Source organism: Colossoma macropomum, unplaced genomic scaffold (genome assembly GCF_904425465.1).
Source record: "Colossoma macropomum unplaced genomic scaffold, Colossoma_macropomum, whole genome shotgun sequence".
Classification (NCBI taxonomy): Eukaryota; Metazoa; Chordata; class Actinopteri; order Characiformes; family Serrasalmidae; genus Colossoma; species Colossoma macropomum.
The window spans coordinates 6,417,860-6,433,825 of NW_023494803.1; the positions used below are offsets into that span (position 1 = coordinate 6,417,860).

Consider the following 15,966-nt stretch of genomic DNA (forward strand, 5'->3'; position numbering starts at 1 on the left):
AACCTGTAGTAGAGAAGTTCTTGAGCGCCTGACCCCCTCCTGATACATGACGTGAACAGTTATTATAAATCGCTTGTCTAATGTGCCTCAAACAAACACAAAGAGTTTAATGCGGGCGACTTTTTCACTGCTTATCCGCTGCTGGCCCCTTACCTTGCAGGACAGGATGTTTCCGAATGCTGAGAAGGTGTCGTACAGGGCCTTGTTGTCGATGGACTTGTCCAGGTTCTTGATGAAGACGTTTCCGACTCCTGATTTCCGGAGTGAGGGGTCTCTCTGTGACCACATGATCCTGATCGGCTTCCCCTTCACCACATCGAAGTTCATGGTGTCCAGAGCTCTCTCCGCTGCAAGCCAAAACATACTCAAATAAGACTGTGCTTTCACACTTGCTTCCACTTGAGCAAATCTATTTGAGATTACATAACAACTCAACACAGTTTGAGGCAAGAGTGACATTTTAGGCATGCAGGTGGCATGATGCTAATAGGTAGCTATAAATATCCATTACTTGTTAGCTGTGTTAGCCTTGTGGCTCCAGTGCAAAACTAAAGAAACAAACTTCAGACAGTAAACATGCTGTGACTGACCAACTACATTTGAGGTATGGCGAAAGTGTGAAGATGCACCGATACCACTTTTTCCATTTCAATACCAATACCTGGTCCTTGAGCATCGGCCGATACCAAGTACCGATACCGATACAAACTAACTTATCCTGATATTTATACGGTCCCACTTTTTAAATATTTTATTTTGGTAGAAGAGTGTTCTGTGTCACTGATTAAACATCAAGCTTAAAAGAATGGCATTTACTTGGAATGTATAAATTTGTATTTAGTGTTTATTATCATATAATTAGTAATAAGAACCATATTTAACAAATGAAATAAACATAAAATATTTGATTGTAGGGCGGCACGGTGGCGCAGTGGGTAGCGCTGTCGCCTCACAGCAAGAAGGGCCTGGGTTCGATTCCCGGCCGGGCGACCAGGGTCGTTTCTGTGTGGAGTGTGCATGTTCTCCCTGTGTCTGCGTGGGTTTCCTCCGGGTTCTCCGGTTTCCTCCCACGGTCCAAAGACATGCAGTCAGGCCAATAGGACATGCTGAATTGCCCCTAGGTGTGAATGTGTGTGTGATTGTATATGTCTGTCTTTCTGTCTGCCCTGCGATGGACTGGCGACCTGTCTAGGGTGTATCCTGCCTTCCGCCCAATGACAGCTGGGATAGGCTCCAGCACCCCACCGTGACCCAGAAGGATAAGTGGTTTAGAAGATGTATGTATGTATTTGATTGTGCAAAACAGTTAAGAACAGAACTGAACAATACATAGATAAGCTTGTGGTCTATACATGTAGGCACACAGCAGCTTCTCTGGCTCGGCAAAAACAATGCTGAATGCTCTTCATGTCTGAATTTCTCAAATGTGCGTCCTGTTCACTCACGCTACATCTCCGAACATCCCACTGTGCTGGAGTTTAGAAAATACGACAATCGTTCACGCTGTCAATAGCAGCGGTTGATCCGCCTAGTTTTCGGCTTTGTTTAAGCAAAAGGCCATAAGACCTCGCCGCTGTGTGATGCAGCTGACCGATGCACCACAAGCAGCGCAAGTGGACTCACACTCACTAGTGGGCTGCTATGCTAAAGGCTAAACCAAAGGTATAGGCTTTCATTACCTCAACAGACCAGTGGTTCCTTCCATATGTCTCCTTAATGTTCACACCCACAATAAAAATCTTTACTAACATTAACTCAGACTGTGACTGACCACACAGTGAGAGATGAGAGATTACTGAAAGCTGCCTGACTCAGATGCTGAGGCAAGGGGTTCCCGTTTGGGTGTTTTACACTGTTTGTATGTTGTATATTTGTGACAAATCGGTGAAACCAATGGCTTAGGAAGAACACCAACTTGTACATCACCCACTACTGCTGCCTTTCTATGAAATACTGGCATAACAGATATTGCCATGAGCATTTTTACTGCTGTTTATTAGCCCACAATGCCGACAAGTTGTTACATTCTGTCTACTGGCACACATGCATGTGTCAGAAACTTCTTTGTGGTATCGGTCACAAATATCGGCATCCATATCAGCAATACCGATACTGCATTTAAGTGTCAGTATCGGCGGCGATATGGTATTAGCATCGGTGCAACACTACAAAACTGTATTAATTTCATTTTTTGTTGAACTACTACTTGTTGTGGTCTTAGCATAAGTATACAGTATCCTTGCTACAACCATAATTGTATCTGAATTCACCTTATAAAAGTTTGAACTGCTGTAGCGCTGGAACAGATCCAAACTCAGATCCAAACCAAACTCTATTGAGTTTAGCACAGCATGCTAACATGGTTTTCTACTCCATTGTGCGACTGAATCATACTGCACACACCTCATTCTGCTCTCTACTATGAGCTTTCTCAACACTGACACCCCCCACCACACACACACACACACACACACACACACTATGCTGCTTTTTAGAGTGATGAGCTCTTCACACAGTGGCAGATTTATGACCACATCACATATAGAGAGGATTTATTTAGTTTACCAAGAGCTTTTTTAGCTGCCTCTCCAGTCTAATCAAAAGGCCCTGCACATGATATGGTCAGCAGCTCGCTCTCTGTGGTCTGTGGTGTACACTCTCATGTCTATTTGACCACACGTGCCAGCGTCACTTTTGTTCCAGTCACTCCACTACTACATACACACACACACACATACACAGTTTGAAATGTCTGATAAACAACACGGAGCAGCCTTGGCTCTGCTGGCATCAGCAGTTTGCAGTGTGATTGTGTTTAACATGGAGCTCAGGGGCGAAGAGGGATCAGCGAGAGAGGGAGAGAGAGAGAAAAAGAGAGAGAGAGAGAGAAAAAGAGAGAGCGAGAGAGAGAGAGAGAAGTGGGGGGGGCAAACTGGAACATTCCCATCTGCCCTCACTGGCTTTAGTCTAGAGCAAAGCATCTTCAGCTTTCTACAAAACCAACAACAACTAGCATTTGTGCTTAACCAACCCCAAACTGCATTACTAGCTTTGCGCTAACTCAAAAATATGTGCTTTTCAAAAATATATCCTGAACTTGCCCTATTTTCAGCACAGTCCACAAGAATCTGACATCTTTTTAAAGTTATCCAATCAGATTTTGGCTTCTGGACTGAATTCAACTCCTGAAATAGCCAAAGAAAGGCCTAGCTTCCATTGCTAATCCACTAGTCCAATCCAGAGGCTAAAGTACAAACAGATTTGAACTTTTCTGAGGAAAAACAAAAACATTATGGCCCTAAAAGACTTCAATAATAATGTCACAGCCAGACAGTGATTGTGTCCAGCTGGTCGCCTTGCTTTCATTTGTTTTATTCGAGTCCTGCACTAGCTCAGTTAGCGGACAGGCAGCCAGAGAGCTGAGCAGGTCTATATTTAGCCCGGTGGGGTCCTGTGAGCTATGCGCTGGCAGCCAGGGCCAGCCGAGAGATCCCTGCCCATTGATGGAGCTCAGACGCCTCGGACAAAAATGTGTTTTGAGGCTCTGACAACTGCGTACGCACACAGCTGGTTAGCGCTAAGGACGACGCCTTCAAACTTAGCAGGAATGCCAACAGTTTCTGGCCTTTTCGTGGAGGGGGGAAGGGCACGGAGACGTAGCTTTATCTTCAGAGAGACAGAAGGAAAGAGAGTGGGCGCGTCTTTGAAGACCTACAATTTAACTGTCCAGCGTCACCCTCCCTTAAAGATTGAGGGAAGCTCAAAAAAGAGCTTTACGTTAACTCAGTTAACGTCTGTGTTTGTTAATGTCACATTCTAAGGTCACTCTACACGTCTCTTACCTCAGCCAAAACCCAGTCAACTCTCGCACACAGCCGTGCCGCTAACCCGTCTCACGCGTGAATTAAAAACAAGCTGACATTCCACATTTTCAGCCAGGGCCGTGGAGTTCAGCTCTGACCTTTTGACCCCTGCACTCTGAATAGGACACTCGTGAATCGAAGGGACTGGAGCAAGCGGCCGGGTGGTGTTATGGAGCCTACAGCGCAACACTGGATGTGTGTTTCCAAGATTGTGGAAAAGGTTTGGGGAATTTTACATGTGGCTAGGCTAAGGGCTAAAGGCTAAATGCACTGTGCCACATGACACGAGAGCATGAGGTTCTAAATTCTTGTCTTTTCTCGTTCACTCAACTCCCATTACAAACCAATGGGCCTTCATTGTTAGAGGGCGTACAGGCATTAAAATGACATACATTTGAGGACGTTACTGTAATTCTTCAAATTAAGGTGGTGGGTGATATGGAAAAAACATCACCTAAAGAAACTTTCACTATACAAAATATGCATCATGACATTTTGTTTTCCTAAAGAAGTTCCACATTTTATGAATACTATCAATACTTATGAGTATCCAAATTTGTGTTCAATCTTTCACACACTGAGCTGCATTAAATCTAGTTAAACAAGACTAATTATGATATTTATTGAATTAATTATTATATTATCATATTGCCGATCCCTATTTTTAGTCTTAGGCTGTAATAAATCACTAACTGAAAAAATAATAGAAGATATAATAGGTTTTAGACAAAGGACAACCATGAGCCCTTCACAGGGAAGGCTGACCTTGGGTCAGCTAGCTCTATACACAATTATATAAACTGGATTTTAAGACTTTTTTAAGATTCATATTAACTATGAGAAGGGCACCTAACATCTTACTGCAGGACCCCTAGTGGCCAGACCACTAGCAGAATGGAAACTGCCACACATTCTATGTTAATGTAATCATCGAAAACACCTTCCCCATAACTCTATTATCAAATGAACTGAGACACTGTTGTCTCTTTATTTGTGAAATGTTGTGACTGTGTTGAGCTGCTAGCGAGCAATGATGGGTGAAGGGGGAGGGGTGAGAGCTCGTACTGACCATGCTGAGATAAAACAGACAAGTGCAGCTTTCTTCATATCAATCATGTACAATAGCCATGATAAAAGTAACATTTAACCACAAAATATAAATAATGGCTCACACACGAAGATGAAAATCTAGTTTGTTTCCAGTTTTGTAAATCATACACACTTTTTACCATAGAAATACATCCATTTACTTCCAAAACAGGTGGAAATTGCATTTTTGGCTGCTGTGAAAAAGGGTTAAAAACAAAATACAACACGATAAAATCCATTTTCTTATCTTCAGAGCATAAATACATATTTACATTCTAATTATTTGCTTGATGTACTGCTGTGTCAATGACTATGACCTAGCTTTGAGCCTTCATGATGCTGCAAGAAACTGGGTCATGACCATTTTGTGTGTCATGGACCGGCTGTCATTAGCAGACAGCAGATCTTACTGGTGCTGGAGTTGTTATGCAGAACCAAGTAACGAAACATTTGCACCAACTGGATTTGAGTTTGTACTGAAAGATGGTGCGACTTGAACGGCTGGCTTTGTCGACAGATTTCAAACCTACAAACTCAAGTATTTGCATAGAATCATGTTTTGTGACATAACACAAAGGTCAGAAAATCTTAAGATATGAAAATGTGTTATCTGGAGGTAAACAGACCTTGGGGTGGGCTACAAAATTGATTATACATTCTATCATGCTTTCCTGCGTGATAATAAAGGGTATTTTCATTACTTCTAGATCATAAAAAGACATGTACACAACAACCAGTGCATAGTAAGTGCATTATAACAAGTAGCTGACTACCAGTTTGATTTTTCTCCCTGTTCCTTATTAAAATCTTTATTTTTGCAAGCACTTCATTTAAAAATCACAAGAGCACCTGTTAAACCATTAAAATCCTTTACATTGTGAAAGTAACCCATCAGGAAAACACTGAATACCTTTAGTGACTACAGGGCACCACCAGAAACCAACCGTTTCTATGATTTTTTTTCAGCAGAGATGCTTTCAGAGAAGGGTTGTGTCTCTTAACCCGAGAGACATGGTAAGGCACGTTTCAAGCTGCGAGTCGCACCTTTTTCCATCATGCAAACTGCCACCTTCATCCTCTCAGCTCTGCAATGAACCTGCACCAGATTCAGACGTCATTCATTACGGAACTCATTTCTTGCGCCTTCTCTTCATGTCGCAAAGGCAGAAAAATATTAATTTGACGATAGCATTCTCCCTTGATGACTCTTTAAATAGCGCAAATGGGTCACGTCAGGTTGCCAAATATGGGCCGTCGTGATGGCCTTCGACTGCAGCTTCTGCACATATATCTGTTTTAAATACTAAACCCTGAGTAGCCACAGTGTCAGTGAGCCCCAACATCCACTCCAACATGCCCCGATACTCTGGTTATATGGTAGAACTAGGACACCTTGTCTATGTGGGTCAAATACCACATGTTCAAATTCCCATCTAATTCTTTATCACTGTGCTGAAGATTTGTCAAGGTTAGGGGCTAAATTCGTATTCTCAATGCTGCTATAGTGAATCTTTGGGGAGAACACAGCCATCAGTTAAAACGCGAGTGACTGTTGCACTGTCTTCTCGTTTCTCTCAGCAGTGTGAACCTTGTCAAGAACGCCATCATAAAGGAGGTGCTAACAGAACAACTGCCCAAGCTGAGGCCCTCATATTTCACTTAAGTTTAAACTTTACAAATGTAAATTACATTAGTTCCTAATTTATTCTATTGACACATATTTGCAGCCATGTTAACCACACCATACAGGGGGGTGACTTGTTTTGGTATGAAAGCTTTGTAAACAGAGCATGTGTAGGCTGTCAGATTGCCCCCTGGGGGACTGGCTGTCAGCTTGTCCTATTAATGAGCCCATAACTTACTTACAAAGCCTCGTTTCAGAAAATAAATATTTAAAACAAATAAATAAATACTAAGAATTATTACTGTTGCTGTTATTACACATTTTTTTGCACATAATAATTACAAAAAGCAATAATAACTGTACAGTACTAATTGAACCAAACAATATTATACAGCATATATATAGTATATAAAATAATATTGTGTATTACAATAACAAATATTTTGTCCAATTTATAGAAAAAGGACTTTATTCCATTTATAACCGTATGCATATATATGACATCTATATTTTTTCCCCATAATGTACATCACTTTATATAAGAAATATTAATCATAACATAACATTGATATCACCTGTATTAAAGTTTTTGGAAATAATAATATTAATAATAATACTATCTTAAGTCCAATGTATACACATATATATTGTAATTAACTAAAATATTGATACTTTACTATACACACACACACACACACACACACACATACATATATATTTAGTTAGACGTCAATACAGGCATAAATACATGCATGCATGCTGTTACTCGCACGTGCTCTACTACAGTTGGCTACTGAAATGTCCAGCAGCACGCACGCACACGCGCGCGCACACACACCAGCCCGCAGCAACCCCCCCTCCTCAACCCACAACCAGCTGACACTCCACACACATGTGCTCCCAACCACCAAACCATACATACGCTCCCCGGAGCAATTCGCCAGCTTCTTGTTCCAATTTTCCAGGTCCACCTTAAATGGTGCAGCAGCTACACTCCAGAAACAATGCCGCTGCTGCTGCTTCTGCTTCATTTAAGGTGGAACGGGAAAACTGGAACAAGATGCTGGCGAATGGGAAGCCGACTTCAGCCTCGGTCCCCGCGTGCTTACATACCGTCCGCCGGCTGCTGGAAGTTGACGTAGGCGTAGCCGAGCGAGCGGCGCGTGATCATGTCCCTGCACACGCGGATGGAGAGCACGGGGCCGGCCGGGCTGAACTTCTCGTACAGCATGGCCTCCGTGATGTCCGGGTGCAGGTCGCCCACATACAGCGAGGCCATGGGGTAGCTCCCCGCAGTGGCCGCGTTCATGGCTCCTAATCCTCGGTGTCCGGTGGAAAAGCGGAGCGGCGGAGGAGCGAGAGGACCCGGCTGTGCGAGAATGAGTGAGTGAGCGAGAGAGAGAGAGAGAGAGAGAGAGAGACAGAGAGTGCGCCGGCGGAGCTTTAGCTCGGCTCCCCTCTTTAGCTGTACACGGCGAGGGGCGCTGGTGGAAAAGTTTCCCTCCGGAGAAACCCGATAAATGAGCACGAGCGAAAAAGAAAAACGGCACGCGGAGAAAGATTCAGCCTTTCAGCTAAAGAGGACTGGGTGCTTCTTTTTTTGTTTTTTAGTTAAAAATATTAAAAATTAAAATTCGTCGCCAAACACCGAGGCCTGCTTTTGGTTTGTTTTCTTTTTCCTTTGGAAAAAAGTTTGGAAAAAAATGTTTTTGAAAAAAAAGTTGTTTTCCTTTTTTCCGCGAGGTGCTTATTTTTTTTATTGATGTTTTCTGGATTTTGTAGTTTTTATAATTTTTTTTCTTTTTTTTTAAGATACTAAAGAAGAGTGAGTTTCACACTCACGGTTGGGTGGCCGGGGAAAGAGAGCGCGTGGGAAACGCATGGGAGCTTTATAAGTGCAGCCAGCAGGGTCTCGCGCACACACATACGCTGCACAGGGGGAAAAAAAGGAAAACGTCTGATCCATGTGCTGTAAAAGGGAGAGGGAGCTGCGCACACTCACAGCTGCTTCTCTGCGGTTCCTACTGCGCCCCCTGGGGGCAGATACGAGCAGGACGTTCCCAGAAAAATACACCACTGGTCTAGAATTCCTCTGCACTGCACATTTATTTAGTTCAGCATTTAGTGCTAGGGCAAGCCGTTTTATCCTAAAATGACACCACCGATAGTCATTAAAGAAAACACAATTCCAACTAGTCAAAATACAATTCTGACTAGTAAGAATGAGAATTATAGATATCTGTAATTTAATTTTGTACTATTTTTATTTATACAGGATGTCACCAGCAGGGCTCCGTACTATTTTACTAGTCAAATTGTAAGAACAGGTATCAAAAGATATCTTTTTATCTTTTTTTAACAAAAAATATTACAGATCTCCATTATGACATCACTCCTTGATAAGACAGAATGAAATTCTATGTAAATCAATGATGACGTGACTAATCAAAATGACATTATGGATATCTCATTCTGGCAATATGACTAGTCAAAGTAGCTTTATAGATATGTATACTTTATATTATGACTAGTAAAAGTTGCATAGCAGATACCTGGAATTATTTTTACTAGTCGAAACTGCTTTACAGAGCTCTCAAATTTGAGTTTTTACTAGTAGTTGCAACTTGAATCGCTGGTGTCATTTTAGGCAAAAACCGCTTGCCGATTTTCACCCAATGAAAAGTTTGCCCCTATGAAAACTGGGTATAAGGCAATATGCACTCTTAGCAAAAAGGGTTCTATGATTTGTAACCACAGTAGAACTCTCTTTTTTGGTGCTATATAGAACCATTCTGAAGGTGTGGTGTGTAAGATTTAAGGGAATCTATTAGCAGAAATGAAATATAGTATACAAAACCATGTTTTCATTGGTGTATAATGACCTATAACTATTGATCACTGTGCTTCCATTAGCTTAGAATGAGCCCTTCATATCTACAAAGGGAGCAGGTCCAGGTGTGTTGAGTAGGATGTCTTCCAGGTTTGTTTACTGTTAGAGGGCACTCCCGAGCGAGCCCAAAATAAATGAATTAATGTACTTGTAATGGATTAAAGCACTTGAGCAAAATCATAGTTTGTAAATGCTTAACCACTTTTATACATAGAAATGCATTCATTTCCCAACACAGAACAGCATAAAACATTTTAATACTAATATTTGAGCATTTTTGAACTCGAGTTAAGACTTAGAGAACCAGCCTTGTGACTGGAAGGTCACTGGTTCAATCCCCTGAGCTGAGAGTATGTGACTGAAGTGCCCTTGAGCAAGGCACCTAACCCCCAACTGCTCCCTGGGCACTGTGGATAGGGCTGCCCATGAAGCCAAAAGGTGGACACAGTACTGTTATTTGATACATTTAGTTTGTTGAAGCTTGTGTAATTTTTTGTTAAATGTCTTGGCCACCCCCCCCCACTAAGTTGACCATTGACAATGAAGGGCAGTCTAACATTGTACATAGGAAATTATGCATTGAGCATTAGATATAGTACTGTCAAATATAGACAAGTTTTACTGATAAATATTTGAACACACTACAAAACCTGTACATTTATATCTAGTCATGTACTACAACCTTATATGAACTAGTATCTATAGATGACTACTAGCCTGTCACCATGTTTAAGATGGTATGGGAATGATGAGGGATTGAGAAGAAACACTAGGCCTAGCACAGGTAGCCACTGAGCAGAAAACCCACATTTAAGCTTTGCTTTTCTTAGTGAAGATCAAGGATGAGGCTATATCTAAAAGATCAGATTGTCTCCCTAAACATATCCAGCCCCAAGACACAGAATTCACTCCATGAGCCAAAAGGAGCCATTGGAAAACCTTAAACTGCCTCAATGTGATCATACAAAACAAACCATGCTCAGACATCAATTCATGTTCAGTTTACTTCATCTTTATTTGCACACATTAGGTTAAAGATGTAGAGAAGTTCTTGTTCATGGACAGGTCATGGCATCTTAATCAATCCCCTGCAGTTAAAGAGAAAGAAGGGTCAATGTCAGAAATTAGGCATGAGAGAGAACAAAACACAGTGGTATTCTTGTAGGCCAGCATTCACACAGCAGGCCTCAAATAAGCAAAATGACCATGTGAATAAGGTTATGCAGAGCACTGAATACCTGGAAAGTTGTTGGATAAACTAAATGCCACAGTATTTGGGACAAGAAATAAATATGAAGGGGTACTTTGCAGTACAATTCCCTCACCTCAACATATCCAACAGGGATGACACCAGTTCCTTCTCTGTATCTTGTTTCTTTGACCTTTCAAGCTTTTCTTCCACCATGTTCTGTTTCAGCTCTAACATGGCTTTCCTGACTGCCTCTTCACCTGCAGTGGGTGACCTCTCCTGTTCCTCAAAGCTGAGCAAACTAGATCCATCTGAAGCCTGGGTGAGGGTCAGCTTGGACCGCTTTACAGATTCTGGCTTGCCTTCTACATCTCCTTTAACCTTCTTAAAGAACATTTCCGTCTGTGTGAGGACCAGAACTTCATCCTTGTCTTGGACCTCTTCAGAAACCTTGCTTTTTGGTACTTCATGTAGAGAATTGATCTCCATTTCAGGGATGTTCTCCATCTGGGGCTCTCTGAAGTTTGTAAATACATCACCCCTCAGTTCCTCACTAGATTGATGGAAGTCTCCCAAAACTGGCTCAGGTATGTCTCCAAAGTGTCCATTTGTCAAACTTGGGGCATCAGCCACATAACCATTATCCACACTTGCAAGTTCCTGATGTCTAGATTCAAGCTCTGGAAAAATCTTTGATGGGTCTTCTTTCTGCATCGTTGCTTCAAAGTCAGCTTCTGGTTTCCCCCAGAAAGATTCAGCTGGAGCACTGCTTTGACTGAGCATAGTAATTTTGGCTCTACCCTTCTGCTTAGGATAACCAATTCCCATCTCCAGTACTGGGTTTGGTTGAACATCTACAAGCCCTGGAAGCCAAGATGGAGTACCTAGTTCTAGACTTATGATCAAATCCCCAGTTAGAGGTTGGGTCTTCAAGGGAGGGTGTTTGAGCACAGAGCTGCCAGACACAGAAGCTCCAGATACAATCCATCCTTTTCCAGTAAAAGGTGATGCTCCAGACATGATCCAGTCTTTTCTAGCAGAAGTGGCTGAGGCTGCAATCTGGGGGGCAGTGATTGAGGTACTGTTTGACACAGACAGCTGCTTCTCATGTTCCTGTTCCTTGATGGTCAATGGACCAGTGCTTACCATTGCTTTAAACTCTGAAAAAGCAAGAAGTCATTTTAATTTAAAGTGACCATGGATACACAGGTTTGGTCACCAGTCCCCCTTCTAGAGATCTACCTTTTGTTCAGGTTTAGCCTCAAATCCAACATGTCATACAGCATGTAAAGGCCCCCTAAAACAATTAGTTGAGGCAGGTGCTAAGAGTTACAGTTGGAACTAAACTTTGTAGGAAGATCTCTAGAAGAAAGGTGGACCACTAACTGCTACTGACCATTGAACAGACCCTCATAGTAAGGAGTTCCTCTGCATTTTGTGGCACAGCAGTCACATACATCTGTCTGGCCACCCAGATCAATCCATCTGAAAGGCAAATGTGCAGATTACATGCCATGACTTAAGGCAGCTAAAGCAACAGAACATTTGATTCTTCCCCACCCCCAAAACAGTCATTCAATTCCACCCACTAGGTAGGACTCCCCCAATCACAATACTACCAGCGCTAGGAGTGATAGCTAGTATGCTTCCTCCAAGACCTGTGGAGCCACTCACTGCATCTTTCAACTGCCACTAATATAACATCACTGAACAGCTAAACACAAGGAGTAAAGTGCCAACCGCCAGTTCTGTTACACCAGCCAACAGACCCCTATGCTGGCTAACTTCACACCGAGTGATGAGGCCAGCCTACCCATCCAGAGAGCAAGGGTAATTGTTCCCTTTTGGACTCCCAACAATGGACAGCTGCATCGTCACCAAGGATCAAATTCACGACCTCCAGATAGGGCCAACAGATTGTTGCACCACTTGGGAGCCCTCAGAATGTGTTGGTTAGGAACACAGTACCATATTTAAGAAAGTGAGGTAAAGGCACCTTTTTTTTTATAACATCAGAGGACAAACTCATTTCAAGTGACCATTTACCTGGATTTGCTCTTAATGTAGTTGCAAGACTTGGTGTCTGAAGTCAGCCCAAAACTGGAGAGGACCACACTACAGTGCACATAAACCTAAAAAAAAAAAAAGGTACAAGTAATCATTAATGAGGACACTCCCTGATAGAGCTCCACGTATGAAACCCCCAAAGGCATTCAAGTGCTAACAGCACCCTGTTGAGAATGTTTAGCCTGCTAAAGATGACCATGCATCACCTAAAGATTTGAGCACCATGTCAGATGTTAGACTTAAATGTGGACTGCATGTGCACAGGTCTTACCAATAGTCTGAATGGTAACAAATCTGAACCGCTTTGAAAAATACGCTCATGTGGTCACCTCACAAAAACTCAGCAAATCTCTTGTTACCCTCCTGATGTTTGGTTTCCTACATTACAAGAAAACCAGTCAAATGCTGGTTTCCAATTGTACACTAAACCAGTGGTTTCCAATCCCAGTCCTGGGAAGTCCTTGCTAATGGGTTTTTCCATCCTACTCCAACACCTAACCCAGTACATGAGCTTCGTTTATAAGATGAAGCAAGTATGCTAGATGAGAAACAGCACAATGTATAGAACCCATGACCAGGAACCCCAGCTGTAAGATATGATGTACCTATCCTAATGTAAGGTATGTTTGGTATGTTCAACAAAGCACTGCATGGATGTTTTGTATTAAAGTGATCTTGCTTTATAGGCCACACTGGAACATGAACCAATTTGAACAATAAATTGACCCAAAAGGAGGATCCTATACCCAATTCACACTGAGGTAATGTAAACATAGTTGTTAAAGCTAACAGCTGTTGGCTCTTCAAATATATTAGTGCAGTATATAACTGGGACACAAGTCTTCAGGTGCACTTGATCATTAGAGGCAGGTACCTCAGATTAAGGCTTTAGGAAAACTTTTGAAGGCAAGAGCTTCGCTGACCACCCCATTTGTACAATACTAAGAAAACCCAACAGAACTCACCTTTGAGAACTTCAAATTGGAAGTGTCCAAAATTAAGTTAACTGCATCACTCTGTCTGGAGATGAACTTTAACACAGACTGTTTGGAGGACACACATCTGCCAGATACACAAACCAACCAAGTTAAATAGGCCAATCAGAGATAAAAATGTACATATAATTGAGCTTTACCCACCCTTTGTTCAAGATGAGGGCATATCTGGATTTATCAGCAGGGTTTGGAGATGGGGCAACATAGCAGGAATGAATATAAAGCTCTTGACCAGGTACACTTGAAGTTACTTTCAGGTAAATTGGCTCTCCTCTTTGGTAGACATTAGCCTTAGCAAGACCATTCCAAGATGCTAGCAAAAGTTAAGGGTAGAAAGATACAGAATGAGGTACTAGATACTAGTTAACTTAGATTAGTCATGTTTTGTTTCAGGCTAACAAAAGCTAGCTTAGATACTTACAGTTCATGACCTTGATAGCAAAGCTAGGTCCTGTGTTCATGAAGTCCCAGACTGGTAAAGGCAATGGAAAACTAGATTCAAGCTCATTTAAGCTAGGAGACTGGCTATTGTCATAAAACCCACCATGGCCACCAGTGAGCATAGTAAAGCCTGGCCAAACATTCTGAACAACTGCATTCGAATAAAAGCCAGAGCGTCCATCTACATCATTCAATGCAGAGTGGACAGACGAGGCTAAGGCAGTTAATATGAAAGACACACAAAATGCTGCCGTTCCCATCTTTAGAAAGATAACTTCATCTGACTCAAAGCAAAAAGTACCACCAAAGTGCTGCACAGTTTGCTTTTTGCCTATTTAAATAAGAGTGTGGTCACATGATTAGCATCTAGGCATGATCATGTGATCAGACATGCAGCCGTTCACATTAACTCAATTAGTAGAAGTAAAATGGCTTCAGCCCACCTGCACTGCATTTCTGTGCTTATATGAGTTCGGGCCTAGTTTACACGTGCCTGAAGAACCCAGTCATTTCTGTCATTCCTTCAACACACTGAATTACTTCACATAAGGCTAATTAATTAGCTGGCCAGAATGATGCAGTCACCTTCATCTTAACTCTAATCCTGGGCCTAACCTTAATCCTAACACTCTTGAGGATCAACTGATAACCAGGGGCCACATTACAGAAACATCCTATCTTTTTGTCTTAAGATCTGACAGATCAAGATAAGTTGGTTTTACAATTTTGTATCACAGAAGAAAATCTTGTCTTAATTTAGAAATCTTATCTTACAGCATCTTGTCTTATCTTGAAGGAAAAAATTCTACAGACTTGGCTAAGAAGTAAACAAAGTTAATCAGAGTGGTTTGGTGTGAAATACTCCATTCTAAAGAAATTTACAGAGACAGAATTGTTCGAAGTGGTGGCGATAGGAACCAGACGTCTGAAGAGCTTAATGCATCTATATGCCCTCTGACGTCTGACATATTGTTTTATTATACCATTTTGACTTAAAATGAATTTTAATACATTTAATTTGTTCCACGAATGGCTGAGTGTTATATGCAGGGTGTTGTAAAGCTAAATAGTTCCCAAACATAATTTAGTTTTTCGTATTTTTTCCCAGGGCGGCACGGTGGCGCAGTGGCGCAGTGGGTAGCGCTGTCGCCTCACAGCAAGAAGGGCATGGGTTTGATTCCCGGCCATGCGACCAGGGTAATTTCTGTGTGGAGTTTGCCTGTTCTCCCCGTGTCTGCGTGGGTTTCCTCCGGTACTCTGGTTTCCTCCCACAGTCCAAAAACATGCAGTCAGGCCTATTGGACATGCTGAATTGTGTGTGTGTGTGTGTGTGAATGTGTATGTCTGTCTGTTTGTCTGTCTGCCTGCCCTGCGATGGACTGGCGACCTGTCCAGGGTGTATCCTGCCTTCCGCCCAATGACAGCTGGGATAGGCTCCAGCACCCCACTGTGACCCAGGAGGATAAGCGGTTTAGATTATGTATGTAACTTATGTATGTATTTTTTCCCACTTTTAAGTTAGGAAATCTCAAACTACTCGATTGAAGTCGACAATCAACTGTCGTGCCTGTTACCTAGCAGCCGACCATAAGTGCACAGCTGAAACGTAAACACGTAATCGAATGAATCAAGTTAGCTAGTAAGCCAGACAGCTAGCTAAGTTAGCTACCGTTACTGAGGTAAAAAAAGGTTTAACAAAACTAAGGTGCTTTTCTTGAATAAAATTATCCTTAAAATGTGTGTAGGAGTGGTGAGACCTGGCGTGTGACTGGCTACATCCATTCCACTGTCGCACAGTGTTGCTTCTA

The 15,966-nt window shown here is 42.1% G+C and overlaps 2 protein-coding genes across 3 annotated transcripts in view; both read right to left on the reverse strand.

The window, feature by feature from the left end:
- The window catches only part of pabpc4 (poly(A) binding protein, cytoplasmic 4 (inducible form)), a 30,706-nt gene extending 22,242 nt beyond the window's left edge, over positions 1-8,464 (reverse strand). For both annotated transcript variants that reach the window (XM_036592842.1, XM_036592841.1), the window contains exons 1-2: positions 7,690-8,464; positions 154-347 (exon numbers count right to left, since the gene is read on the reverse strand). In XM_036592842.1, the coding sequence (XP_036448735.1) occupies positions 154-347; positions 7,690-7,885 (390 nt within the window). In that variant the 5' untranslated portion in view covers positions 7,886-8,464. The remainder of the gene's footprint in view (positions 1-153; positions 348-7,689) is intronic.
- A 1,998-nt stretch (positions 8,465-10,462) lies between these two features.
- Positions 10,463-14,450, reverse strand: zpcx (zona pellucida protein C). Its single transcript, XM_036593601.1, has 7 exons — positions 14,139-14,450; positions 13,862-14,030; positions 13,688-13,784; positions 12,702-12,787; positions 12,052-12,140; positions 10,792-11,815; positions 10,463-10,554 (listed from the first exon to the last, which is right to left on the reverse strand). Exons 1-7 carry the CDS (start codon positions 14,416-14,418, stop codon positions 10,533-10,535), a joined length of 1,767 nt encoding a protein of 588 aa, XP_036449494.1. The 5' UTR covers positions 14,419-14,450; the 3' UTR covers positions 10,463-10,532.
- Positions 14,451-15,966: the final 1,516 nt, after the last annotated feature.